This window comes from Arthrobotrys flagrans (genome assembly GCF_004000055.1).
Source record: "Arthrobotrys flagrans strain CBS H-5679 chromosome Unknown unitig_3, whole genome shotgun sequence".
Lineage (NCBI taxonomy): Eukaryota > Fungi > Ascomycota > Orbiliomycetes > Orbiliales > Orbiliaceae > Arthrobotrys > Arthrobotrys flagrans.
The window spans coordinates 314,855-340,909 of record NW_027137547.1 but is presented as its reverse complement, the minus strand read 5'-3'; the positions used below and the strand labels follow the sequence as shown (position 1 = coordinate 340,909).

The window sequence follows — 26,055 nt, the reverse complement described above, 5'->3', positions numbered from 1 at the left end:
AACTCCGTCAGGTCAGGTAGTTGGGACGGCCCACGAGGCTTCAACATTTGGAAGCATACTTTTAAGTGCGAGCTATGCTATAGCACAAACATTTTGCCCCTCGCGCTGCCGCTGTTCATTACATGAACTACGGCCTACGGCCGTACTTTGCAGGCCAATTGAGGGGCCAAACACGACGCATGCGGCTTAAAGAGTCCGCTTCTTCATGAAATTGTTCAGCCCCGCCCAAGCGCTTGCTGCGAGGTGGGCTCTCTACCTCCAAGCAGCTGAGGACCTCGCTGGCAAGCTCCGCTGCTGGGGGGTAAGTTAAGGTTGCTTCAAGGTCATGCCACACCCCCCAAATTGGATCGAATGGATTTCGCGGGATTCTGTGTGCAACGTTTGGGCTGGGCATTTGTCAAGGATTCTGGACTCTTTTTTCAGCCGTTCGACGCCATTCCTGTTTTGAAATTGTATGTATGCATCGTTCAGCGGATGGCAAAATGTGGAGATTTTTAATTATGCTTTGCGGGTTGTCGGAGATATATTTTTCTTTGAACTTTTCGCCGGAATGCTTTGAGCAGAGGGGATTTCAATGAGGTTTTTTTCGAGTAAAGAAAGCCTGTTATTGGCACTATATTGAAATATCCTTCGACACTGGTGCCTTTTCTTTCCAACTTGAGAGCCTTGCCAGGTCGATAGCGGGATTTGATACCAGGCGCCTTTAGCCATAGGGTCTCAATCTAATTCCAATCAGCGCAGCGCAACCGGATAGTTTTGCCAGCTCTAGACCGCGCGTCCCGAATTAATTTACAGGTCAATTTTCCGTCTCAGGTATCGCTCCCAAGGTAAGGGATATTTTGCGTCTTTGCGTTACATATGCGGCTCCAGGGCTGATAATGCTAGTTAAGATGCAGCTACTCCCCAGAAAGATTGAACGTCCTCATTCCTCCTTTAAACGTTTCGACCTCGTGTGACAGTTAAAATTTCGAATCATTCATATCGCGATCGATTTTTACATTTTCGGATTTGTTTTATAATTTAGCTTCTTAAAAAAAAAAAAAAAAAAAAAAAAATGAGAGCTTGAAAGGAGATCTAGAGTTGACATATTCTACAACCTCAACCATGGCCCTCCGGCCGCGCCAAATAGAAACAGTTCTAAACACCAAACCCACAGACGGGGCCCAACAACAATCCGCCTCCGACTCCCAAGCCTCGCAACCTACATCTTCCGTCATCCCTTCATATCAATACACGACAGATAAATCCCTAACGGGTACCTGTCGCCTCACAAATTCAACGAATGAAGGCCCGTCAGGTCTTTTCAGTAATCCGTTCAGATGTGAAAAACTTGTCCCCGCTAGTTCAGTGAAGCAGAATACGGGGGCGGGGGCTATTGCTGCGGCGGTGGTATTTGCACTGTTATTTGCGGCAACAGCGGGGTTGTTGTTTTTGTTTTGGTGGAGGAGTAGGAGGGTTAATAGGGCTCGTAAGTCATATCCCTTTAAAAGATTGTATCTTGGAATATTTAGGGTGAGATAACTAACAATGAGACATGATAAAGTCATCCCACCGACCTACCCCCTCAAAGAAACCTCAAATAGCACCGAAATCTCAACCCTAAACCACCAACTCACCCTCGAACGCCGCCGCGTAACCGACCTCCAAGCCGCATTGCTTTCACAATCTTCCAGCCAACCGGGCGGGTGGTCATCCTCCCACCCAAAGGACGACAGAACCGTCAAACGCTCGTTTTCAAGCATCTTCCTCGAAATCAGAGATTTAGCAGGAAACTACTACGTCAGCGGGTCCTCGGGACAAGTTAACATCACCGTTGCAAATATAACCGGTGTGCTAAAAGAAATTTTAGGGGAATGTGTTAGCGGATGGGAAGGGATGTTGGAATCTCAGAAGGGGAGGGTGATGCTTGTCCGCATCATCGTAGGAGAATTGCTCCGAAGATCATGGGTCGATCATGAATTCCTAGGTAGGAAGACAGGACATGCGGTTACGGTCTTAGAAAGAGAGGTGATAAGAGGGACGAATAGAGAACATGCACATTTATGGCGAGTACAGACCTTTTTGAGAGTTCTAGCCGGAATGGGTGAAGAAGCGAGAAATTCGGGGGTGGAAGCTGTGGCGGATAAGATATACGATATATTATCGCCGTTTAGACCACGTTCTTCGGGGTCTAGTAGTTCAACCGGGAAGACATTTTTGCATAATTTGGTCAAGAGGACGGCGGAGTTATACTATGAACTTGCGACTCAGAATGCGTATTATGAATTAAGTTCTTACTTTAGCGTCACGAGGGAGCATGCTGGGGAAGATGAAGGTGCGGTGTTTGAGTATGCTAGTTGTGATGATGTGGAACAGAAATGGGAAGTTGGAACAGATGCGCATGGTAGGGAGTGGTGTGCTGCAGAAGGCAAGGTGGTTAGGGGGTTCGTATTCCCTGGGGTTGTTAAGTATGGAGATGGACGAGGAGGGGGATGGGAGGAAGGAAGGGTTGTGGTGTTTAAGGCACAGGTTTTGGCGTAGATTGATTCTTATCGATTATGATGTTATGACTTTAATAAAATGGCGGGCAAATTGGCCGACGGTATGATATATTCGCAGCTTAACTGTTGGTGCAATTGACTATTGTATCTAAAATTTACGTAATCGGAGATTAATTCAAACCATGACTTCTACCTTGTGGATTGATGACAAAGACGCAGACGAGCCCGAGAAGGCTAGGTGCTACGGACCTAATTCTCCTCTTAATCTGGAAGGATAAAGAATCTGTAGATGCAAGATCTAAATACCTCACGGATAGGAAAATAAAAACCAAGAACGCAGGGTTCATTGATGCACACCAGGCATTCTACATATGTTACTGAAAACTGACCGCCTTAGGTCTGTCGACTCCAGAGATGTCGAGATTGTGACATCCCGCATGCAGTACCTATCAAAAGTTATCCCACGTTCTAGAAGCACGGGGATTCACACCCAACCCACTAACTATTTATAGACGAACAAGCATATTAACAGGAGGGCAACAGTGCATAGCCGTCAGCCATGCGTGCGGGAGTTAGAGCCTGGGCGTTATATATGTACGTCAAGCAGCACCCAATTAACTTCTCATCGGTTAAATGTGTTGAAAATGTTGTATTCCCACACTCGGCTTAAGTCGGAACTTTCGGCGTAAACATTCGAAGCGAAGGATCATAAAATCCTTCAATATCATATCATAGTCTTTGTCTCTTCCTAACGGATGGCGTTTCGAAACGCCTGTTGAAGTACATGTAATTACGGATATATACTGTTCTGAAGGGATTCCAAGGGAGCTCGAGTTGTTCAATTGATAATGAACCAGCCCAGTGACACGAAAAATACAGCCGCAGGACATCGACAAAGCAGGAAAGTGCTCAAGAGCCTCATTTTTGCATTTTGGAACGGGATATACATGTCTGATGCTGGCTTTATATAAGTACATGCGTGATTGAGCGATTGAACTTACGAATACCAAGTAACTTGTAACTCTTTGAATCATTTCCCTTGGTTATGACATTATCATGTCGGTGTCTCGATAATACTTTAAAACCATAAATCCAACCTGGGCAGCGGCTGGCTTGGGGGGGGGGAGATTAAAATGTGAGGGAAAAGCTTATCTTTGTTCCAAGAAAGTCCGCGATCCGATAGAATGTCGGCTTTTTTAACTTCTGAAACGCGCTACCGATGCGACGGCCAGATACAATGCGGATGGGATACTCTTTATCGGGTCTTAACGGGGATGGAAAATTGGGTGTATTCCAAATTTTTGAATGGTGGAGACAAACCCAAAATTTATATTTATTTTTTTTCGCGACCAGCTCGCGCACAGGGCAGGGAGGAGGATACTAGTTAAATCTTTGTTCCTGGAGAGCTCGTGGAGTTCATGGATCGAGATAATGCCTATCAGCCATTATCAAGGGTTCAAAATTGAGCGAGGGTTTCTGCAACCCAGAAAAGAAAAGGGTTTTCCTGTGTTGCTGCTGCTCAGGCTCACAATCTCTCCCAAAAGCAAGTTATAAAGAAAACTGTGGGCCAAAAGAGTGATTGCGGAGAAAACCAACAAGCAAGGACTGGCAAACCTGCGGCCGGGTTGCCTTGGCTTTACAGGGGTGGGACGAAGTTCCGACCACCTTTTGTTGCCAAAAATGGATTTTTTTTTGTCGACACTTTTGAATGAAACCGGATTTCCTGGCGGTCCTCTCTCTTGGGGGCCAGGGAACAGCGTACTCCGTATAGCGAAGATGGGTCCAAGGTCTTTGGCAATGAGGCGGGAGAAGATGGAGGGGTAATATAGACAGCGATAACGTTAGTTTTTAATATCGACATGTAAGCACAGGATCTAGACCAAGAGGATATTCGGCATCCGAAGCCCTCGGCCTTTGTGTAAAACCCCTAGGTTTGACTATAACGCGATTGCCAGAATGTGATATGAATGCATTGGTCACAAGGCTTCGGTGACCATGACCATGGTGCCACAATAACTGAGCTGCTTCTTTTGCAGTGCAGCTGGGGTGCTGAATGTGTCACAATATGCTAATACGCTTGTGTCTGGTCTGTTCAGTCCATGACCATGACGAGGGCGACGGGGCTGGCGTTTTTTTCCTCCCTCCCCAGTTGATAGTACCGACTAGGTTTGCAATTAGCCCCGCATGAAATAAAAAACCTTGATTGGCAGAATCCAATTTCACAGTGTCTCTTTTTTTTTTTGGCTTTTGGAGAAACGGGATTAAAATTGGCGGCGTCATCGGTGCTTCTCCGCTTGCACTTGGAACTTGGAGTCAGTGGTATTTAAGGATTCTACGCCTCGGCGCGTTTCCTTTGAACTCTTTTCCCACTCATAATTAAGAATCGAATACATTCACTATTCGCTTTTGACGACATCATCGATATCGCCGGCAGAAGTAAGTACTTTTATAACTTCCACGAGATTACAATAAACCAGAGAATACATACATGCAAAGCTAGGAGGGGTTTGGAGGCTAACGACCTAGTTTACCCGACAGCAACAACCAACAAGCTTAACGACCGACTGCAGTAAACGTTCTGTCGCCAGCCAGCTAACCCTCGTCGACATCCAACATCAAACAACAAAGGCATTGTGTTCGCCAACACCGGAAACGATGGCTGGTAGTGTGTGGCCGTCCATTCCCTTTATCGCCCTTCGTGGCGCTCAAGTTTTCTTCGCTATCATCGTTCTCGGTCTGAGCGGTTATGTTGGTGACCAGTTGGGCGATTATTGGTAAGAACCAAATGTCTAGGAAATACTGAGCTTCGCGATTTCAAAGGTGCTCGTGTGATAACAACACACAATCTCTGAATGTGCATATGAGAGACGGCTTTTGATAGATAGCTATTTTGAAGCTTTATTTGTAGGTTTTGTGTGCTAATTATTATTCTTTTTTGATATTTTAGGTCTCCGTGGTTCAGTCTTGTCACTGCTATTTTCACTCTCATTGGCTCTGGTGGTCTCATCGCTGCCTTCTTCCTTGCTCCTGCCTTCACTGCTCCATTGATCACTCTCGGAATCGATGCTTTCCTTTGGCTATTCTGGCTCATCTCCCTCGCCGGGTTTGCTGACCAGGCAAGCCCTGTCCTTAATATCGGCTCCTGCGATTACTTCATCGCCTCCAACATCTGCGGTTCCATTAAGGGTAACATGGCCATGATCGTTTTTGAATTGTAAGTTTATTTCAAACTTCTCGTTTGAGCTTCCAATTTCAACTAGAGAACCTTGCTAATGACGCCACTTTACCAGCCTACTGTTCCTTGCAACCCTCGGCTTCTCAGGCTGGTTGTTCTATCGCGAACGTACCAGTAAGGGTGGTGCCGCAGGCGCGAACCCCGAAGGCGGTCACGCCTCCGCTGGCGCAATCGCCGGTGCTCCTCCTGTAGCAACTACGCTCGGTACTTACCCGATACAACAGCAGCAGCCCCCCGTGTTTAATCAACCACCAGTTGATAATGCACCTACACCTGTTCCGTTCCCACAGGAAGGACAATATCAGTACCCACCACAGAGCCCTCCACCTCAACAGTATACACAGAGTCCTCCACCTCAGCAGTATACTCAGAGTCCGCCGCCTCAGGGATACCCGGAGATGCCGGTTCCAGCTGGGCCACAGGGGTATCAGCAGCCGTATCAGCAACAGCAGTAGATGAATTGTTTTGTACCGAAAAGAAGGGGTTGATGGTATTTAAAGTCTGTCGATTTTTTTTCTTTTCTACTTCGGTTTGCTTTGATGTTGGTATTATTATTGCCATTAGTGACGAACTTTGCATGTTAACTTGTGGATATTCGGTACTCGGATCCAGGAGCAACTACCATTCTTGTCCCCTTTTCTTCTTAACCAAATACTTATGTATCATTCTTTGGGAACGATGAGGAAGGAAAGAGCTAGAAAAAGAGGTGGATCTTATGAAGAGAGTATAGATGGGTGTCTATAGCTTTTGTTTGTTTGTCGCTCCTCTCTTTTTTGACAGGTCGGATGGGGTGAACGGCTATTCTCGTTTGGTAGCCTTTAATTACTTTTATGACGTTCTTTTATGATACCATGGAGGCCATTCATGTTGAAAAATGGAATTAGGCGGATACACTGATTCCATGAATTATAATGATTTAATATCTACTTTTCTCCTTTCCAAAATTGTCAATTGTAAACTTCGTGCCCGGTATCAGGAAGGTTGAAGCCGGAATATAGTATACAACGCATATTTTCCAACAATTTGAAACATCTTCAGGCGCAAAGAAAATGTAAAAACCATGCGATGACAATAACAGAAATTGGAAGCGATATCATGCCCTGAGTATATTCATATAAACTGAGAAAGTAAAGGAAAGATAGAAGAAAATATATAATATATCTTACGAAAAAAAAAAAAAGAAAGAAAGAAAGAAAGAAAAAAGCATACTCATCATCTAAACGGCCACCCCCAAACCACTGCTACAATCCCTGTAACGCCCCAAACCCCAATATTCATCCTAATCCCCCTCCCCGCATCTCCCCTAAACACCAACTCCGGCGGTCCATTCAAATCCACCTCACCAGTACCAGTAGGCATAGAAACACCACCATCGAGTTGTATACGTGTACTCTGTGCTGATAGGGTATCGGATGGTTGGGGGAGTATGATGCCGGTTAGGATGTAACCTGTTTTGGGAAGGTCTGTTGGGTCTTGAGGAGGTGAAGTGGTAGTTGAAGAAGTTGAAGTTGTTATGATAGAGGTAGATGAAGATATTGTCGGGACTTCGATGGGTGCAATCAATTCAGTCGAAATAGTCGATATCGGCAGCGCAGTAACCATAGAAGTACTCGGCTCGATAGACGTAGTAATTGTCAATACCTCGGAAGTCTCCACCGGCCTTTCCTCAGGCTCATTCGTGGGCACCACTGCAACAGGCGGTGATGCAATCATTGTAATCGCCGGCCTGGATAAAGTTGAATACGATGATATAGACAAACTCGAACTAGTGGTATACTCCGGTGTGCTAAAAACATAACCAGGCCCCGTTCCAATCTCTGATAGCACTGGACTACCGCTTTGTAATGCCGTTAATGTTGATGTTGTCTCTACTATCACCCTGCTAGCGCTACTGCTTCCTCCGGGAATAATGGTTCTTGTGATAACGTCGGTTTGGGTGGCGAATGTGGTTTCGATTATTGTTTTGATGTTTGTGGGTGTTGATATGGGTGGTGGCGATGTGGGTTTTGTACAGAGGATTGAAACGGTTGCATTCCGTCGGTTGATATGAATGTCGTTGATTATTGGAGCTGCGAGGACAGCCCTGTTGTAGAAACTGAGAATGAAAAGGATGCAGAAAAATAGAGGTAAGGAATGTGGGTGCAGGAAACCCGTCCCGCTAGGTCGAGACATTTTGAATGATAGTGATATGAAACCTGGAATGATATCCTAGCTCATGATGTCGGTCTAGATCTATAAGATCGATATCCTGAATAGCGACCAGATCTTCTCGTGGAGTCGTTGGATCGATCGATGTATTAGAAGACCGGCTCCAAGTTATTTGGACGAAAGAAGGTTCAGAAAAGCATGTACTACCGGATACCAGCTATTCTATATACTCACTCCTATTCACGAACATCAATATCCGATAGCGCTTACCGGTTCGTTGTTAATTAAAAGGACATGAACAATACCGTTGTTCCATATATGCATACCCTTGTATACTCCACTCTCTGTCACCCTTGAGAAAGAAAAAATCTAGGCTTGATTCGGCCAAAATTTCCATCCAGCAGATGTTGCTTGGAAAATAGTTGTTACATGTTGGGTATGAACTTCACGGATTTCTTCTGGCGCCCAGGACGGTGCAGTCACCTTGTCAAAAATGCAAGCTTATCCATGTTTTACGCATGCAAGCTAAAATTGACCCTTCCCATGAAGCCTAAACCGTGGCTTACACATTAAATACTTTAGTTTTGAACAAAAATTCTGGACGACACGAACTCAGTGGCGAGTGAACAAAGCAGTGTGTTGAATGCAACAAGATGTGATACAAATACAGCAGGGGTTGAGAACCAGTCCCAAGACCGCGCGCTTAGAAACACCGAGCCTTAATACTTCGCAGTTATTACCTGAATCTTTTGGGGAAAATATTATAAGGATGGAAATTTGGGAGTGATGGGACAGTAGAGGATTCAGGTATATGAGGGTTGGAGGTGTGGTTAATGGTTATTTGGTGGGAGTGGCGCATAATGGGGGGATTTGGTATGGTGGCTACGATGCTTCGGTAGGAGAAGCCGAAGTCGATACACCGTGGCTTGCCTGTGGTAACTGTAGTGATGATATAAATTACCGTCATATGGACTGGCGCATGGTAAAACCCGGGCGGAATTGATCGGTTCATTGAATTTACGAATGGGAATGCGAGGTCTTAATTTATCACATGTCGCCTTCGAAAGTATATATTGTAGTGATAGTATATTGCAATTAAATGCGAAGCGTCGAAGCAGATACGCACGCAACAGTATCATCTTATGAGGCCTAGCGAGGGCCTCAAGGTTTTAGTCTTGATAGTACATCATAGCGTCATAGACACATCTTGTTCATTAAGAAAAAACACTAATTCGTTAACTCCAGCTAAAGAAATTGATTTGGAAATTCGAATGTAATAAATTGATTACTATCGATGGTGCCTATGAACGTCTTGGTAAGATCTTGAAGCCTGAAACTTTAACAACACAAATCATGGCTTCGGGTGGTGAGAATTGGGGTCGAAGCCGAATGTTCGCTGGGTACGCTGGGTACGCTGGGTAGTAATTGGAAATCAGTTTATATGGTCAGTAGCTCGTGGCCTGATCGCCTTTTGCGATGGGGGAAATGTCGGGTTTTATGAGTTCGCCTTCCTCGACCAGTGTACTGGGACAGCGAGTACCGCAGCTGCCTGGTATTATCATGGTGAGCTTCAAGCTAGCTAGCTTTAATTCGCGATAGCCAACTCCCCATAATCCTCAAATCGATATCTAAAATCTTCGAGACATCTGAGCTGAGACCCACAGCTACCTTCAACTAGCTCACCACCGGGTCTCAGTATTATTTGTAATTCTCCCTGTTAGCCAACAACATGGCTGACATAAACCCCGGGTTATAGATTATCCTTGATTTTTGATTTTCCTTCGACCCGGCAGTTGCGTGATTGTTACAGCTCTTTTGCGTAGAAAGTTTCCGCTAGCTGACTGGGCTGAATGCACAGCTCCCTGTACCTTTTGGATTTTAGATTTGCGGCACGATAAATTCGTTTATTAGCGAAGTCGAAATTTTTTTTGGTTAAGATCTATTCAGTTTTTTGGAAGAGTAAAAAGTTAAGTGTCTCAAGAGGACTATAAATTGTTACAAAACAGCGCTGTATCCTGGTTGTGAGAGCTTGAATGTGGATCCGGAAGCTCGAAACAATATCCGGGGAACATGACTTCTAATAATAGTAGTAAGTACGTCGAGCCTTCAAAGACTTTTGGAAAGACGGATACGGAACGGAACAGACCTTTTTTTTTTACAAGAAAAAAACGGAGGTGCGGCTTGTGTAACTAAGTAACTTCTATTTGTGTAACCATGGTCGTGGCGGTGATATATCATGATATTAATAGAGTGTCGTTGACGGTCGACATGATAGTTCGTTAAGCTATAGCAGCCGCAGCATTTACATCTTCGTATGGGCCACCCTTTGGCCCCGATATTGCCTTGATTTCTACATTCCTATCATTTCAACATATATTCCCCTGTGCGCATGTGCTGTCGGCAGTATTTTGTACGAGGAGATCGACGGCAATTATTATTATACCTGGTGCAGATGCAGATATATACAGCAGCCGTCCCGTAAAGCCCGGGATGGTGGCAAAGGTGCGGCAGCAACCGAGTCTGCATTCGATCAACGATGATATTTCGAGTTCTTTAGAGGAGAGTGATCACAGGGGACGTTTAGATATTCACTAGTCAAGTGATAGCAGCAAGCGGCACCTCGCTGCATATGCCTTGTATATATTCCATTGCCACGGGTTAACAGGAATCCATGAGCCGGAACAACCATACAAACAGGGAAACAGTACCCCGTTCACTTCCGTTCTACGCGTGGATTCCGAATATAGCCTGCACAACCCTGCAACTATTATGCATCTCTGATATGATCTCTACATGCACTGTTTTCCTACATATTACTTGAGTTCACTTGTGTTCAGATTAAACGTTAATTGTTAACCCAGCCTACTCCAAAAATTGCACCACGTTTCCGATACTAATGTCCCATTACAGCTTGTTGGTTTTCCACTGGCCACAGGAGAAGTTTAAGAAAAACTGGTAGTCGAGTAATCCATGTGTAACAAAACTGCAATGCAACTTTCTGTAAGGATGCAATTATAGCCTCAAAGTACTCATTCGGACTCCCCATGACTAGTAATACAAAGTTATGGATGTTCAAGTCTAGCCTATCATTCCCTACTATGCCCAGACTAGGCGTGCTAAACTTTTCCCTGAAGGGCCTATGGCATATTAAGGAATTCCCGTTCTTCGATCTTGGGTGCATTATGTCTAGCCGTACGTTATTGGGATCCTGTGATACACAACTAAGCTAAGCTGTTCCCGGGATGCGACCGGATCTGAGTCAAAAATCGAGGCTCTGCTCTGTCAGTTGTATAACTGCACATATTTTGGGGTTCCTGTAAAAACTTCGGGCGAGTTGCGTAAGCACCTCATACTCTCTTTCGTTGGAATGCTGGAGCCTCTTCGTCGACCGATAGATAGATGTTATTTTCATGTACTTGAAGGAATAGTTAACGGGCAGTTAAGTTTTAATAGTAATGATTTAATGGGGATTTTGACCCGGGAAAACGAGACGACTATGGGTTTATCCCCTGTAATTTATGTGGTGGGGCGGCCCGACGTCATTGTATATGATCATCTAATGTATGTTAAAATGTTCGTATCAAGGAGAAATGAGAACGAACAATGGGAATATGAAGTAGAGGGGACGGCATGGAGCTTGAACCTGCATTAAATTAGTCGGCTAGAAAATTTTAAAAATACGTTTTCTCAAAATCATCGAGCCTTGCGCAAATGCATTTTCATCACTCCGGGGGAAATATCATCTCAACATCGCCGCAGCTAGCTGAAGTTGCGATCGTAGATCCTCTGCATTCTGTTCCGCCATGCAAAACCGAGCCGGCCGCGCCAGCCTTTCCCCCCATCTCATCTTGTATAACGTGATATATCCAAGAAATGTGTGCTGCATGTATATTTAAACTCTTCCCGCCCTGAGGATTGGCATTCTGGTTATTATGTCGATGCCCGAGCCCCCGCCGCGACAGCCTCGCTTTGTGTCGAAACAAAGCACCCGACGTCCGACCGACCGACAGGCTTCTTGGTTTCAAGGTCTACGCTTTGGCTTGCAGGGGAATGGATGCTCTTTTGTGTCTATATTCGGAATACCACCTCATCCTAAGTGTGGAGTTCCGACCGTTTCAGGACTGTGAATGAGTTTATCGATGTTTTTCTATGGGACTAAAAATATTCGGGAAGGTGTAAATCGCTTGTCTCCTGCGCAGCCACTATTTGGGTGGAATTATAGCCGATAATTGCGTATTTCTGACAGTTGTCTATGCTCAGAGAAATTGCTTTTGAGATGTTGTTGAGCCCAGAAATATCATTAACAAACAACCGAGGCTATTTGTTTTCGAGGATTAGAGATACTGAGGCGTGGCGGCTCAGGATCTTCAATTGACAGAGCTTAAGCCTTTTCACAGGGGCTTTTTTTCAAGACATGGATCTGATTTATTGGCGCCTGCGATTCCCGTAATGAATTGGGTTTTGATGTTTAGTGAGCTAGCTGCATACGGCTGTTCGCGGAGTGCGAGTGGTTAATCTGGTTGTGGAGATCGAATGTGTGCGAGGGACTTCAACGACACTGTGCACGTATCTATAACATATTGCGATATTGTTGAAAAGACCGGAAATACTAATGTATACCCCGGGATTTTGGTATTATTAAGAAATAAATTGCATTTGAAAGTATCTCTATCTGTCTACAAGCACGGTGTGCAATTGTCTATGCATCGGCGAACGAGAGGATTACGGGAACGTGCAGATCAACGGAGCCAATTGGCCAAGAGTTCCTATTTACTTTCGAAAATGCAGAGTAGAAGGAGTGGAATATCTCGGCCTTCTATTATAATCTGCTTCGAATAATTTTTGGCAAAACGTATTAATTATACTTCAATCTTCCAGCTCGTATCAATAGATTACCTTGTACTGGTGCTCGTTTCATCTTGCCTTATTCTTTTTATTACCCATGTTCACACTAGAGGTCCTCGTGTCCTGGATCTTTCGCGATCTCACTGTGTGCTTACTGTACATAACAGCAAGCACAAGCTTATTTCTCACCCTCTCTTCTCCGTCTTCGCAAGTGGGAAAAGATATGTCCTAACCAGAGTAAAAAATGCACGGCGGTGAACGGACCAGTAAACTGTCTGTGTCTTTTTTCTGGTCCACACACATGGAGTTTTTAGCACCGGGGTTGCACCGGCACCACCTGTATGGCTATCGCCGAGTTATTGACTGCGACTGGCAATCTGACCGCATTTACAGTAACTCTTCTACACCGCCCTAAGGAGGAGTTTGGCGTTTGGCTTCCTGAGCTTTCTACATTCTCTAGATTCCCTTTTTTTTTTTTTTTTTTTGATAGATATATTTTCGAAACAACATTTCCGGGTTTCTTGTGCTTGCACTTGCGGCTCCGCCTCCCAGTAAATATAGTCGGTTCCCCCACAAACCCTGCCCCCCGTTCAACGTCTAACAGGGTGCCAGTCTTGAAGATTTGGAAGAATACCAGGGCTGCTCGGTCAATTGGAGGGTGTGAAATAATCGGTACTTTTTTTCGTGCAGCAGAATTCATAATGCACCCTACCCCGGCCAGATGATCTCGTTTCTTTTACGAATCGAATTTGGTTGCTCGTTTCTTCTTCCTGCACCTGCCTTCTCGTCTCGTTCTCTGAAATATAAACTCATATCATATCCTGTCAAAAAGAAAAAGTAACAGCCTGGGAGGAGCATTATTACCACGCTGCCGGAGCTATTCCAGGGAGTAACCATATAATACCACTATATGTCACAAGCTTGAAATCACGGTATGGTCCTTAGCCTCTTTTTCTCCCCAAGAAAAAGGAAAACGCAATCGATCGTTAACAACCCACTGCCTGCCTGACAGACAGCTACGTATTACTAGTTGCTCAAAGCTAGAAGGCAGATATAACACAAACAGGAAGCCCGCGCGGGTCTAACGTTAAATTTTTTTTTTTTAAGCTGTACTTCCCTACGATCATATCTACTATTCTTTATTTCTCCGACAAAAGGGAAACCAAACATTTAGATTCGTTTATAGCTTCTCTAAACTCCTGAGGAGAGAATCCAACAGCCGAGATCTTTCCTCCGCTTATGAATCGATACTACGGGCTTTATTTCGACCAAAGAAAGTCTTTACGGTTGGAGACTCCGTAGCGTCGATCTAATATCCTTTTTTTTGGACACCGAAACAGACGACAAATCATCATACGGTTACGCGAAATCCTCATCTTGGTCTCATACTTCAATTGGCTCCGTCATCCAATATGCAGCAGAGGGAAGCGACGACGCCGTGTTTTCATTCCGGTATCCGACAGCGGAGACGGATACCAACAGCTGTACCATCGACATGTTCCAAATCATTTACAAGGTATTGCGTAGCGCTACTAGGGTCCTTGACCGCTGTTAGCATGGCTGCTCCTGTGCCTGATACCTTACCGATTGTATCGTCGAGAGAGGGATCTATACACGGAGTAAAGATTTCGAGGGGTGTACTAGCCCCAGTTGAAAATCCGGGCCCTGCTCAGCTCCCGAGTATCAACCTCCACCGACTCTATGCTCGGGCTACAAACCAGATCAACAAGGCCGCAATAATTGTTGGTGTCTGTGGTGGAATAGCCCTTGTCTTTGCAATCGTTGGTGCATACTTCTTCTGGCGTGTCAGGCAGAAACATCGTGAAGGAACATGCGGTTGCGATGAAAAGGGTATTGCTTGCAAGTACCGCCAGAGAATTCCTTCCCATAGCAGCCTCGGCGAAGAAGAAGACGGTGATGGTAGGAGATACAGTCGAGCGAAGAGCAGGGATATCTCCCCGCCGGCTTCTCCACGACAGAAGCTGTTAAGCCCACCCTTGCACCACCAAACCGGCGACCGGACTCGATGGTCGACCTCCAGCTCCAGGAATAGCGGTCAGTTTTATGACGTCGAAGGGTTTGAGTACCCACAAAACTATAAACCACCACCATCATCCTTCCGCGCTCACTCTCCATCAGCATCAATGGAATTCCTTGTTCCGACGGGTATCGCCAACTTGATCAGTCCTATTACCCCTAGGGACCCCCTCCTCGCCCCCCGTGGGATCCCAAACAATGACGACGGTGTAACAATAACCCCACCACGCACACCCTCGCCAGCCATCTTTGCAAAACGCTCTCAGTCACCACACACAACGCGAGCCTTAACCCCAGAGCCAGGTCCCAGTCAGCGTCAATTACTCCATAACCGCGGCCGCAGTCTCTCTGTTGTGGACCTTTCCCGTTCTGACGCCGAACTCCAGGAGGACCTTGATGCCATTGCTAGAGAACTTCAACGCCGCCCTCGTTCAGGAAGTATTGATAGTCGTCTAGTGCAAACGCGCTCGAACAGTCCTCAACCGCCTACTGCCTCCCAGGAGTTCATCATGGAATTAGAAGCAAGTCCGGGGATGTGGAACGATGACATGCGACGAAGTAGAGGAGAGAATGTAGTTCACGAAGCAGTTAGCCAGGAGTTTGCAGTGGAACTTGACTCGAGGCCGTTGTCGTTAGGGCTACCCAAGAGGACGCGAAGATTAACATCGCGGTTCCAGTGATTGATTATAGCTTTAGTTTTTTGAATTATGATACCACTTTTGCTTTTCGTCGGCGCGATGTAATGATAACGATGATTGTTTTTGTATTGTAAATATACTTCAATGGGCTGGTCTGGTCAAGGAGGAGTTTTATTTTGGGGATCGGATTGAAGAAGATACCATTCCCACTCAGGCCAGTCTTGCGACTTCATTACCATATGTCAGGACTGACTCCTCATAAGCGCCCCACACTCTGTCCGATTCTGAGATAGCCTCATCACCACTGGAACAGCTCAGGCTCGACGTGGAAGTCACTTGCTGTCGGATACTGTCTGATGACTTGGTTAACTGGTCCGAGCTGCGGCCCTTCGTGGCCCCTCCACCAATGCGGGACGAAGACCTTTTCATTGGGGCATGTGAGTTGTCGCGGTGTCATTGGATGAAACGTAACGGCGTTCCCAACACATCTCTTGGTCCATATAATAGCCGGGACCTCCTGGCTAGATGACCCACTAGTAAATCTTGTAAGGAACGAAGTATCCAGTGGTATCGAAATTCTTATCTCCTGCATTTCAAGAAAGGCCCATCTCTAGTTCGAACAAAACAAACTTATAACTATAGCATTATGATTCTTCAAAACCGAGTTCCCTTTACCTCATTTCTTTACTACTCTATCGTCTCTATTGTAGTCTTCTACTTTTTATTCGTCTCAGGATCATAGTTTCTCCTACGCTTTCTCAATTCTCTCTTGTATCACGGGTTTATCTAAATTGGAGAGATAGCTCATCGGCATCTTGAGACAAATATATTGAGCCCCACGTGCCCACCATATCACAATGGGCCTCCAACAACCCCTCCGGTCGACATTCCACGACCTCCCCACCCCGCCTCCTTCCACGCCTTTTTCTCTCCCTCCGCTCCAGCCACTGGCATCGACAGTGAATATCCACATTACGAACCATAACCACTGCAGTGTACAAACTCCGCCAGATTCGGCAGAATACAATTTCGGACCAAAAGATAGAACATATTGGAACTCTTCGGAGACGAAGACCAGTAATACTCCTTCTCAAAAGGTTCAATACAAATCACCACTCCTTAAGAGACTTATCCAGGGCTTGTCACCGGTATATGGACTCTTAACTCCAGCTGCTACACCTTTACAACGTACTTCGGCAGTTACGTTAGTTGAGGAGCAGAGCCCCTTGGTTAAACAGACTTCGCAGGTGCAGCAAAAGATCGATGAGAGCCGGCAGCACGCAGAAAATACAATCTATCGACACATCGAGTCTGATATTGTACAGGATATGCCAAATCCCGCAGAGATTAGATTCTCCGCGAGCGCTGGTAATAGGGAATTTGCGGTGCGAAAGCATCAGATCGATATCCCGTCCTCGCCACCTGCACCACCGTTTAGTGACAATGCTGTAGTTTCAGAGGATTTCTTCACTGGAACGGTCGCTCTGCGAACGTCTGAAAAGACTAAGCCGAAGCAAGCTCAGCAGGCAAAGGGGATACAGAAGGCAAAGAAAACCATTCCGGCATGCTACAACCACGACCTAAGACTCCCTGGGGAGGAACCTGGGGTAGATGTGGTTCCTTGTGATTGGGTTCGGCCGTTTAATCCTAGCCGTTGGAATAACTATACAAATAAAAATGCCCAGTGCAAGGTTCCGAAATGCGATGTAAGTTCTGTCTAACCTGATCTTAACTCAATAGATACTAATTCAATATTGATAGGTATGTATATCCCATGAAACATACGGGCCAAAATCAATTTGGGCCCTATCAGCGCCCACGGGACACACAGCGGAATCACATCGCCTCCGTTCACGTATCCGTTACCTTTGCTCTCGTTGTCCACAACCCGCCCCACCACCTCCCGGCGGAGTCGGTCCAATCGAAATGTGCACTTGTGTTCTAAGGGATGGACAAGGCCTTCCAACAGATATGTGGTTCCAATGCAAGGATTGCGCAGAAACAGCGTGGTTCGAGAGTGACGCCAGATACGGCGGGCCGGATGGGGTGCTGGTAACCCGAAGGCCGAGGAGAAGAAAGAATAAATATGGAATTATAACGAGGCCGAGGGTTTCAAAAGATACTCGTTTGAAGGGTGTGTGGAGACTCAAGAGGTGTGTTTGTGGTAGGATCTGCCCCAGAGATGGTAGGTACGGCGCTTGGTGCACGTGGTGCCAGTGTCCGGTTTCTAGCAGAGATATGATGGAATACGGCGGGGCCGCGACAAAAAGTGGGCGAGCCTTCTTACCAAAAAAAGAGGAAGAAGAAGATAATGATGATGAGGAGGAGAAGGAAGATGAAGTAGTGGCAGGTACCACTGAACAGGGGGATGAAATTATGGATGATGCAAAGAAAGGTGAAGATGAGGACGAAGAAATGGCTGATGATGATAGTGGAATTGACGTCTTTGAGTAATTTTTACGAATAGTTTTCATTTGCAATCGGCTTTTTTCTTGGGTTTGGATGGAGTTTGTATTGGGTAACGGAGCAATGGGTATTAGGGAAAGTTCTATCGACTGCTACAATTCGATCATCACGACGACAGGAACATTGGGCATTAGGTTACAAACATACAGACACGCTATACGGAATATACTGGGGCGTATTGTTCAACTTTTTTTGTATTATTTCAAATTGTATATTGTTATATCACTATATGTAGAGTATTACGTTTACGGCTAACGAATTCATGAACATACTTGTTACCAAATATCAAGTTCGCTCCGTCTGCGTTGTTAACTAAAATACCACACAGCGCTGTTTCTCAACCACGGCTCGATCACTAAACTGGCCAAGTCAGCCAAAGTGCATCTGATGGCAACATCTCTCTGAGCCATGTCAACTCCCGTCACCATCCTCGATGGGGCTCTAGGCACCCTCCTATGCGACACTACATCCCCAGATGCCTCAACCTCGCCACTGTGGTCATCAATCGATCTGCTGCATAATCCCAGCCGGCTGGCTGACGTCCATGCCCAATATATTAAGGCCGGTGCAGGATGCATCGAAACAGCAACTTACCAACTTTGCCGTGAGACTCTGCTTCGGAGTGGAGTTTCAGATGAAGATCAGATGAGAAGGATATGTCATGCTGCTATGCAGCTTGCAGCTGATGCAACCAAGGGTTTAAAATCTACGGCTAATCATGCACCAGTTGCATTGAGCCTAGGACCTTTTGGGATGTGTTTACACCCTAGCCAGGAATATTCCGGGGTTTATCCTCCGCCATACAACACTGGTTCGGAGGGCGCAGTAAATGCATTGGAGAAATGGCATCGAGATCGGCTACAGGCGTTTAAGGAAGCCTCTAGTGATCTATTCGACCAAATGGATATTTTGGCGTTTGAAACAGTGCCATATAAAAGAATCGACGAAATTAGCGCAATAAGAAGGATTATCGATTCGGAAGAGTTCAGGACAAAGAAAGCGTGGATAAGTATGGTATATACCGAAGTACCAAACGAAGAGATTATCAACAAAATTGCACACGAAGTCTTCAAAGATATACCCTTGGGTACTGCGGAGAGGGGTATTGGAATTAATTGTACAAAGCTTGAGAATGTAAGGGAAATTGTGAGGGTATATTCAAAAGCCATTAGGGAGATCAGGGATCAGAAGAGAGATGCTTTTTTGGTACTATATCCAGATGGCGGACTAACATACGATGTTAATACGAAGACATGGAGCGATGAGAGCGGGATGGCAGAGGTTGAAAAATGGTGCAAGCTCTTAGTGGAGATCGCCGAGGAAGCTGCGAACGACGGGTGTTGGCGAAGCATTATCATTGGAGGATGTTGTAAGACGACGCCGGAACATATTGCCGAGTTATCAAAGGTAGCTAGGGCGATACAATAATCTCGATTTGGCTTTTTGTCAATTATCATTGACGCCAATATTTTAAAGTATACCTTAGGCCACGGGTGTGCTCCAAAGCCATCCTTGTCTGTGCCACCTCCGCATTTTCAATGCAGGTAATAAAGACAACCAATAACTATTAAAGAATTCTTTACTGCCAGTTTTAAGGAAGATCATGGAGCCCACAATTGTACAATCATAGAAACGGTGGGTCAAGATCAGACGGCTCATTAATTACCATTACTATGGTATGAAGAAAAGGTGTTCGTTTCGTTTTATGGCGTACCAAGAACTGTTAATTAATTTGCCAACTAAGGTGAATAGTTTGAAGGACAAGTAAATGTTTTGCTTTAGAGTAGTTGCGTTTTACCACTAAAACGAAGATACTTTCTCATGACTAGTCAGTCCGTCGTACATGCCACCTGCTATAGGCTTTTTTCACTGTCCCTAAACTTATAGAACCTTTTTCAAGGCTCACCACGGTAACTAGACCTTATCAATATTACCGGCATCCGCGTTTAATATGGAAGAAAGAAAGAAACCACTCCACCATTGCCAAGTGTCCTTTGATAGAAACGTGTTCGTTCGCTCCATACATATTCTTCTTCGCCACCAGCATAGGTGCATATCGAAAGATATTTTGGGAAAGCCCGCTATACCAAAAAGTATCCGTGTTCCCCATGTTCAAACCCGGTGTCACAATAAGATCCTCTCCGACTACCGCCCCAGTAGTTCCCTCAACAAGCTTAAAAGCCGTCTGGATATCAGCTCTATCAGGGGTAAGTGCTGATGGTTCTCTTTGGGCTTCGATTTCCAAAAGAATGGAAGATTCCACATAATGGTCTATGCTTCCTGGATAAGGGATAAGCTCCATACCATGATTTTTGCAATTTCCCATTGAGTGGCGTTGGTGACTTCTGATATACTCGAGCCTCGACGGATGCGGTGACTCAAACTGACCGTTACAAGTTCAGGTAAAGTGTTCACTTTAGTTCCACCAAATATCGTGGTTACCGCAGTTGTAGTTCGTAAATCTGCATCATAGCGAGGATTCCACTTGACCAGCGCATCCCCAAGTTCCTGTTTCTTTCCTTCGGCGATATAGTCGCGTAGATCTTTCGGGAAATGTTTTGCATAAGCTGCTGCGCAACCGAGGAAGTCATAAAGTGGGTTATCGTCCGAAAAGACTCTGTCAAATGTGTGGGATTCCAATGCCACAACAAGTTCCGATATTATCCCGATGCTTGTATGTTTTGGCGGAATCGACGAATATCCGCCCGGTGTCTTGATTGCAATCTTTTGGTTTAAAAATCCCTTTTCGGCAGTACTGATGACAATGAAATCTGAACCGAACTCGGTTTGCAGACCGGAGCCCTCATCGATGGTCACTTCAATACCGTCAGACCCACACCGTTCAAGGAGTACTGCTCCAAGATATTGTGTCCCTCTATCACCCCAAACCTCTTCATCAAAATCGGGGGCAAGGATTACCGTGCGAATAGGTTCGAATCCGCATGTAGGAGTAATTGTATGGACTCCATGATCGCTATCAGTTGGTTTTTATCATCCCTACCCCAAGCACTATCTCCATCAAAATGTCCAGAGTACGGAGGATATTCCCATTCGTCCAGTATCTCGCTTTCTACTGGAACAACATCCTAGTAGGCGGTTAACAAAATAAGGTTTAGATCTTCGTCCGAACCTTCCCATGTGTATATCAGACTGTATCTATTGATTGATTCGACCCCTAGGTGCTGATACACTAAGGGAAAATTCCAGTAAAGATAATTACGAAACTGGTTCATTGGACCCATCGTTCGTCTTCATCCACATCCCCAATATCATCGTACACTGCTGTACGGACCCCCACCGCGTCCCCAAGGGCTTTAGTAGCAATAAGTATTCCTGGGAGTGGAGGTGACCTAGTGCGTGTCTGAGTCCTGGAGTGTGAATATCTAGATAGATTGGCTCGACGAGAGGACACAAATCTTGAAGATCTAGAGGCTGAGGTTTGCTTTGTGGTCGAGGGGCTTTAGAGAGTTTGCTTCCGTCATGGCATGTTTGGATTCCTGGCTTGCGGAGAGTCGATACGTAGCTTGTATAAAAAGCGGCTCCAAGCAACCCAAGAAAATTTAGAAAGTACTTTCGATATCGTTCATTTCGAAAAAGGCGGCCATGGTAAGGCTTTGTTCCCGCAAGATTTTAGAATCTGGGGGTAGTAAATCTTCGGGGCTACCCATAGCTTTAACCGTATAAATTGATTAATTCGATTGATCGATCTAAAGTGATTGAGAATTTAGGAAAGAAAGTCCTAAAAGTCCGTAAATTGATGCAATAGACGGGTAGGCTTTAAAATAAGACCAGAAATTGCGTATCAGTTAACGAGAACAATCGACCAGCCATTCCATTTATACGATCTCGTCCCCAGACGTCACAGAAAGAGGACAGTTGTCGCGCATATCTTCTACGTCAATTACGTAGGCGAAAACCCGAAAAGTGGGAACGAACGAATCAAAGAAAGAAATTTCAGTTCGGGGATGAACTCATGATAGTTCCGCTTCGCATAGTTGTGTAACCATTTGGAACCCGGTTCCACAGGGATGGACTTCAGATCGACGAAGTTCGCGAGAATGTGATGTGGTTACACATGACTGATTATGTCAGCCAACGCATAAATACCACACTCGTCCTTGTCAAATGGGTTGGTGTTCAGAATATGATCTTAAAATCTTCCTATTGAATGCATCGTTCGGCCATGTATATAATAAAAATTTTAGAAATATATTACATAAGAATCCCCTCCAAAAAAATTTTGATCCCGGAATACTGTCTCACAAAAAAAACAAATTTCTTTGAGTTGCAAAAAAAGGACTGGCTAGTTATGTACAGCTCTAAGAAAACCTCTTGAGAGCATCATCCTATGGGTTTTTATGTACGCTCGGTCAAAACTATATACCCTTTTCGTCACCTTATTATATATACTACTTCTTGTTTGAATAAGAGTAAGCCAACAGAATCAACAATTTAAGAGTTGATACCATCAACAAAGCCCTGGTAGGCGGACTTCTTGTTGAAGTTGTTGTCCCAGATGAGAGCATAACCTTGACCGCTGAAAGTGCTTGGAACCCAGGAATCCTTGTCAGAGACACCCCCTGTATTGTAGTTGTTAGAACCTCATTCCAAATTAAAGCCGTTTAAATAATTTCGGGTGAACTTACAAACTGTGATACCGGAGCAAGCAGCAGTCTTCATGCAACCAGAGACGACGGTCTTATAGTCAGTGACCTGCTGGGAGATCTGGGAGCTGCTTGGAGAAGCGCTGGTACGGATATCGAGCTCAGTGATCTGGACTTCGGTATTGGTAGTGGCCAAGGTGTCGAGGGTGGACTTGTAAGATGGGATGGCACCATTTCCGACAACCAAGTGGGACTGGGAACCGACGCAGTCGACTGGAACACCACGAGCCTTGAGGGTCTTGACCAAATCGACAAAGTTGGTGAGCTTGGCGCTGGAGTAGTCGAGATTGTAGCTGTGATATTATTGTCAGTGGCAGGAAAACTTTTACCGTTAACGAGGGATTTAAGACTACATACTCGTTCAAGCAGAGCTTAGCTGCTGGATCAGCGGCGCGGGCAGCATTGAAGGCAACGTCAAGGAAAGTCCAGTCACCGAAGACATTGGAAAAAACGGAGGAACGCCTAGCTCCGCTATCCTCGAAGACTTCGTTGGCAACATCCCAAGCATAGATCTTGCCCTTGTATCTACCCATGACGGCGGCAATGTGTGTCTGGATGGCCGTGGTGAGGGTGGCCTTGTTGTTGATGTTCTTGAGCCTGTTTCGTTTTTCATTCCTGTTAGAACGCAATCGACGCGTCATATATATAGAATTTAGGATATATCGTACCATTGAGGAATCTGTTGATGCCAAATGAAGGTGTGTCCACGAAGAATCTTTCCGTTGGCCTCAGCGAAAGCAACAAGTTGATCGGCGTTACCCCAGTTGTAAGAACCCTGACTGTTAGGGGAGAGAGACTCCCACTTCATCGAGTTCTCAGGGGTGAGCTGACCAGCCTCGGTCTTGAGGATAGCAGCATTCTGAGAGTTGCTGAGAGTACCCGCGTCAGCGCAGAAACCGACGTACTTCTTGCCCTTGGCCTTGATCAAGCTGTCGAGACCAGTGCCAACTGGGCCAGAGGGAGTGGTTGTGGTGCGGAGGGTGGTAGCCGCGGTGGTGGTAGCTGGAGTAGTAGCTGGGGTGGTTGCAGGTGTCGTCGAACGAGTGGTGGTAGCCTGTCCAGCAGCAGACAAGCACTGAGCATAGTATGGGTTAAGGGTCGAGCAAGCAGCTCCAGCGACACAGTTAGTCGCACCAGTCCAACCAATACCACCGCCTATCGAGGGGAGTTAGTCCTATGTTTTGGGCGTATATACAATAATATCTATATCAAAAGGTTCAAGACTCACACTGTCCCCACAGAGACTGCTGAGCGGCAACCAGGGCCGGTGCCGCAAGGGCAAGAGCGACGTAATTCTTCATCGTGAAAGGGTTCGAGTTCAGATTACCAGATCCAGAAAGAAAAAAGAAGGGTCGTTATATAAAACTTAAACGTAACAAGACTTTCCAGATCACCGATCGGATGTTGCTAACTAACTGGTGCTTTCTTACAACAATCGAGATGATGAATTCAATCTGAGGAGAAAACAGGCCATGATCTAGTCCTTATATATATCTCATCCCACTTTCGATCTTGAGACAATACCCTCTCACCACCCATGTCATCTGGGCAAGATTAAACTATGGATATCTCAATGGCAATAATTGAAGAAAACAAGCCCCCCAGGTGCCGTTTCCCCGGCCCTCTTTTTCGTCTCTCGTCCGTTCATGACCTTAATCGTTCCGGAATATATTGAAAAGCTTCCCTTGATAAATTTCCCTGAGGGATCCACCCATTTTGACGCGCACATGCCCACACTCAAAATAGAAGAGAGACTAATAAAATTCGGATGGATAGCCCGAATTACTTTAGAACTCACACGTTCAAGGCATCGAAGTATTATAGCCTATGTGGGTCTACCCAAGGTAACCACGACGGGTTTGTGCTTGGGTTTTGTCTGCGGCCCTGAACTTTAGCCGGGTGATTTAGCCGCCTCTTAGTAAGGCTCTTTTTTCCTTAAAGCATTGGGGAAAAACTCCAGGCAATAAATTTTGGAGTTCAAAAAGAGGCATGAAGAAGAGACAATTAGCTCGGGGGCCCCATGCCAGCATTCAAACGCAGGGGTGGGCACATCGGCCCGTCATCAGCGCAGATGCGCCCCGGCGTAGTCCCACATGACGTTTCATGTAGCCTCCAACAGCATCAACACTATTCTTTGTAAGGACATCGTAAATTCGGAGCGGGAGATTCCGTGATTATCCTATTGAATATCGAGTCAAATCTCGTCGAGGTGATATATTCGAGAGACTAGAGAGGATATCGAGTAAATTCATACTTGAAAACTTGTAATGTCGGTATACCTCGCAGTCATAAAAGGTAGTTTAATACTTCATGCCACAATCATAACCTAAAACCATATCTACAAAACAGGCAAGCAGCTTCTACTAGCACGCTTTAAAGGAAACCTACCAGTAAACTTAAACCCCACAAAGCTCCCTACAACCCATTCAAACGTTTCCGATCACCATCGCATCATAAACATCCTTGACCCCTTCAGCCTTCGCACTGATCAACATGCTACTAAGACACCTTAGCTCAACTTTCAATACCCACAAAACCAAAGGATACCGAACCGTGGAATCCGGCAGAATAGACACGTTTTTACAGGCTAAAAGAACAGCCTGCAGGTTTTGTCCCTAGCTCGCCTGGTTAAAGCATCATTTACAACTGATCCGTAGGTGTCTCTCTCGTATATAGTAGTTAATATGGATAGATTCCAGGCATGCAGGCAGGAGAGGAAGAAAGGAAAGGGAAAATAGCCTGTACATGTAGGAAAAGCTTGGACATAAGATCCGGATTCCTTCTTCTTTATTAGTACTAGCTATTTGTGTTACAATTCTACGTATTATATTAATACAGGTCAGATGTATCATCTGGACATCCCAGGATACTACCGTCCTTAAATATTCCCATAGGCACATCAGAAAACTGGGGTCGGAGAATTCAATATCCATATAATTAATATTCTGCGCTGGTGTTTGGCTAAACGCAAATGAACTTCCGGAACTTTTTTGACAGCTTAACCTCGTATCTGATGCATGTGGGCGGCATATAAAACCGACACTCGACAAGATAAGCAATTCGATTCGAGTCTTGGTCACGGGGATGTTTTTCGAAATGTTACGTGATTTTTGTGCAATAGCTATAGAGGAATTGGATATGCAATGATAGTCACTGGGGTGAAGGATCTATTGCTATACCATCCCATCATGTTTAATTAATTTCACTTAATGCCTAATAAAAGAAATATCGGCATACTTATCACCGGTAGTATTAATTATTGAAACCTCTGAAAGATCAAAGGATGCCTTGGACAAGTAGAGAGAATACTTGAATGGCTTCTAGAAGAGAAATCAGCCACATACCATGGGGCAATTGCAAAATTCAAGCATTCGCAAATGATCAGCTCAAGGTAGATGACTCTATACCATTCACCCACGTCGATGCATTACCAAAATTTGACTCGGTCTCGATCCTGGTACCGGAAAAAGAGCGTTCAAACGTTAAATTGAAATGCCATGCACGATAGATCAAAGCCTTGGGAGTACTGTAATGCAGTCTGT

The 26,055-nt window shown here is 45.3% G+C and overlaps 9 protein-coding genes across 9 annotated transcripts; 6 read left to right on the top strand and 3 right to left on the bottom strand.

Moving 5' to 3' along the window:
- Nucleotides 1-205: 205 nt before the first annotated feature.
- On the top strand, nt 206-963 carry DFL_001480 (uncharacterized protein; the record flags this gene model as incomplete). The annotated part of the gene is made up of 3 exons (XM_067630105.1): nt 206-301; nt 796-827; nt 891-963. The coding sequence occupies 3 exons, from the start codon at nt 206-208 to the stop codon at nt 961-963; spliced, it is 201 nt and encodes a 66-aa protein (XP_067492782.1).
- A 141-nt stretch (nt 964-1,104) lies between these two features.
- Nucleotides 1,105-2,520, top strand: DFL_001479 (uncharacterized protein; the record flags this gene model as incomplete). Its single annotated transcript, XM_067630103.1, has 2 exons — nt 1,105-1,468; nt 1,544-2,520. The coding sequence occupies 2 exons, from the start codon at nt 1,105-1,107 to the stop codon at nt 2,518-2,520; spliced, it is 1,341 nt and encodes a 446-aa protein (XP_067492781.1).
- A 2,615-nt stretch (nt 2,521-5,135) lies between these two features.
- On the top strand, nt 5,136-6,170 carry DFL_001478 (uncharacterized protein; the record flags this gene model as incomplete). Its single annotated transcript, XM_067630102.1, has 3 exons — nt 5,136-5,254; nt 5,428-5,694; nt 5,771-6,170. 3 exons carry the CDS (start codon nt 5,136-5,138, stop codon nt 6,168-6,170), a joined length of 786 nt encoding a protein of 261 aa, XP_067492780.1.
- A 757-nt stretch (nt 6,171-6,927) lies between these two features.
- On the bottom strand, nt 6,928-7,887 carry DFL_001477 (uncharacterized protein; the record flags this gene model as incomplete). The annotated part of the gene is made up of 1 exon (XM_067630101.1): nt 6,928-7,887. The coding sequence occupies one exon, from the start codon at nt 7,885-7,887 to the stop codon at nt 6,928-6,930; it is 960 nt and encodes a 319-aa protein (XP_067492779.1).
- Nucleotides 7,888-14,264: 6,377 nt separating this feature from the next.
- DFL_001476 (uncharacterized protein) lies at nt 14,265-15,425 on the top strand (the record flags this gene model as incomplete). Its single annotated transcript, XM_067630100.1, has 1 exon — nt 14,265-15,425. The coding sequence occupies one exon, from the start codon at nt 14,265-14,267 to the stop codon at nt 15,423-15,425; it is 1,161 nt and encodes a 386-aa protein (XP_067492778.1).
- Nucleotides 15,426-16,240: 815 nt separating this feature from the next.
- DFL_001475 (uncharacterized protein) lies at nt 16,241-17,837 on the top strand (the record flags this gene model as incomplete). The annotated part of the gene is made up of 2 exons (XM_067630099.1): nt 16,241-17,089; nt 17,145-17,837. The coding sequence occupies 2 exons, from the start codon at nt 16,241-16,243 to the stop codon at nt 17,835-17,837; spliced, it is 1,542 nt and encodes a 513-aa protein (XP_067492777.1).
- A 420-nt stretch (nt 17,838-18,257) lies between these two features.
- DFL_001474 (uncharacterized protein) lies at nt 18,258-19,277 on the top strand (the record flags this gene model as incomplete). The annotated part of the gene is made up of 1 exon (XM_067630098.1): nt 18,258-19,277. The coding sequence occupies one exon, from the start codon at nt 18,258-18,260 to the stop codon at nt 19,275-19,277; it is 1,020 nt and encodes a 339-aa protein (XP_067492776.1).
- Nucleotides 19,278-20,120: 843 nt separating this feature from the next.
- Nucleotides 20,121-20,793, bottom strand: DFL_001473 (uncharacterized protein; the record flags this gene model as incomplete). The annotated part of the gene is made up of 2 exons (XM_067630097.1): nt 20,121-20,701; nt 20,769-20,793. The coding sequence occupies 2 exons, from the start codon at nt 20,791-20,793 to the stop codon at nt 20,121-20,123; spliced, it is 606 nt and encodes a 201-aa protein (XP_067492775.1).
- A 1,508-nt stretch (nt 20,794-22,301) lies between these two features.
- DFL_001472 (uncharacterized protein) lies at nt 22,302-23,814 on the bottom strand (the record flags this gene model as incomplete). Its single annotated transcript, XM_067630096.1, has 5 exons — nt 22,302-22,429; nt 22,496-22,806; nt 22,871-23,110; nt 23,182-23,668; nt 23,742-23,814. 5 exons carry the CDS (start codon nt 23,812-23,814, stop codon nt 22,302-22,304), a joined length of 1,239 nt encoding a protein of 412 aa, XP_067492774.1.
- Nucleotides 23,815-26,055: the final 2,241 nt, after the last annotated feature.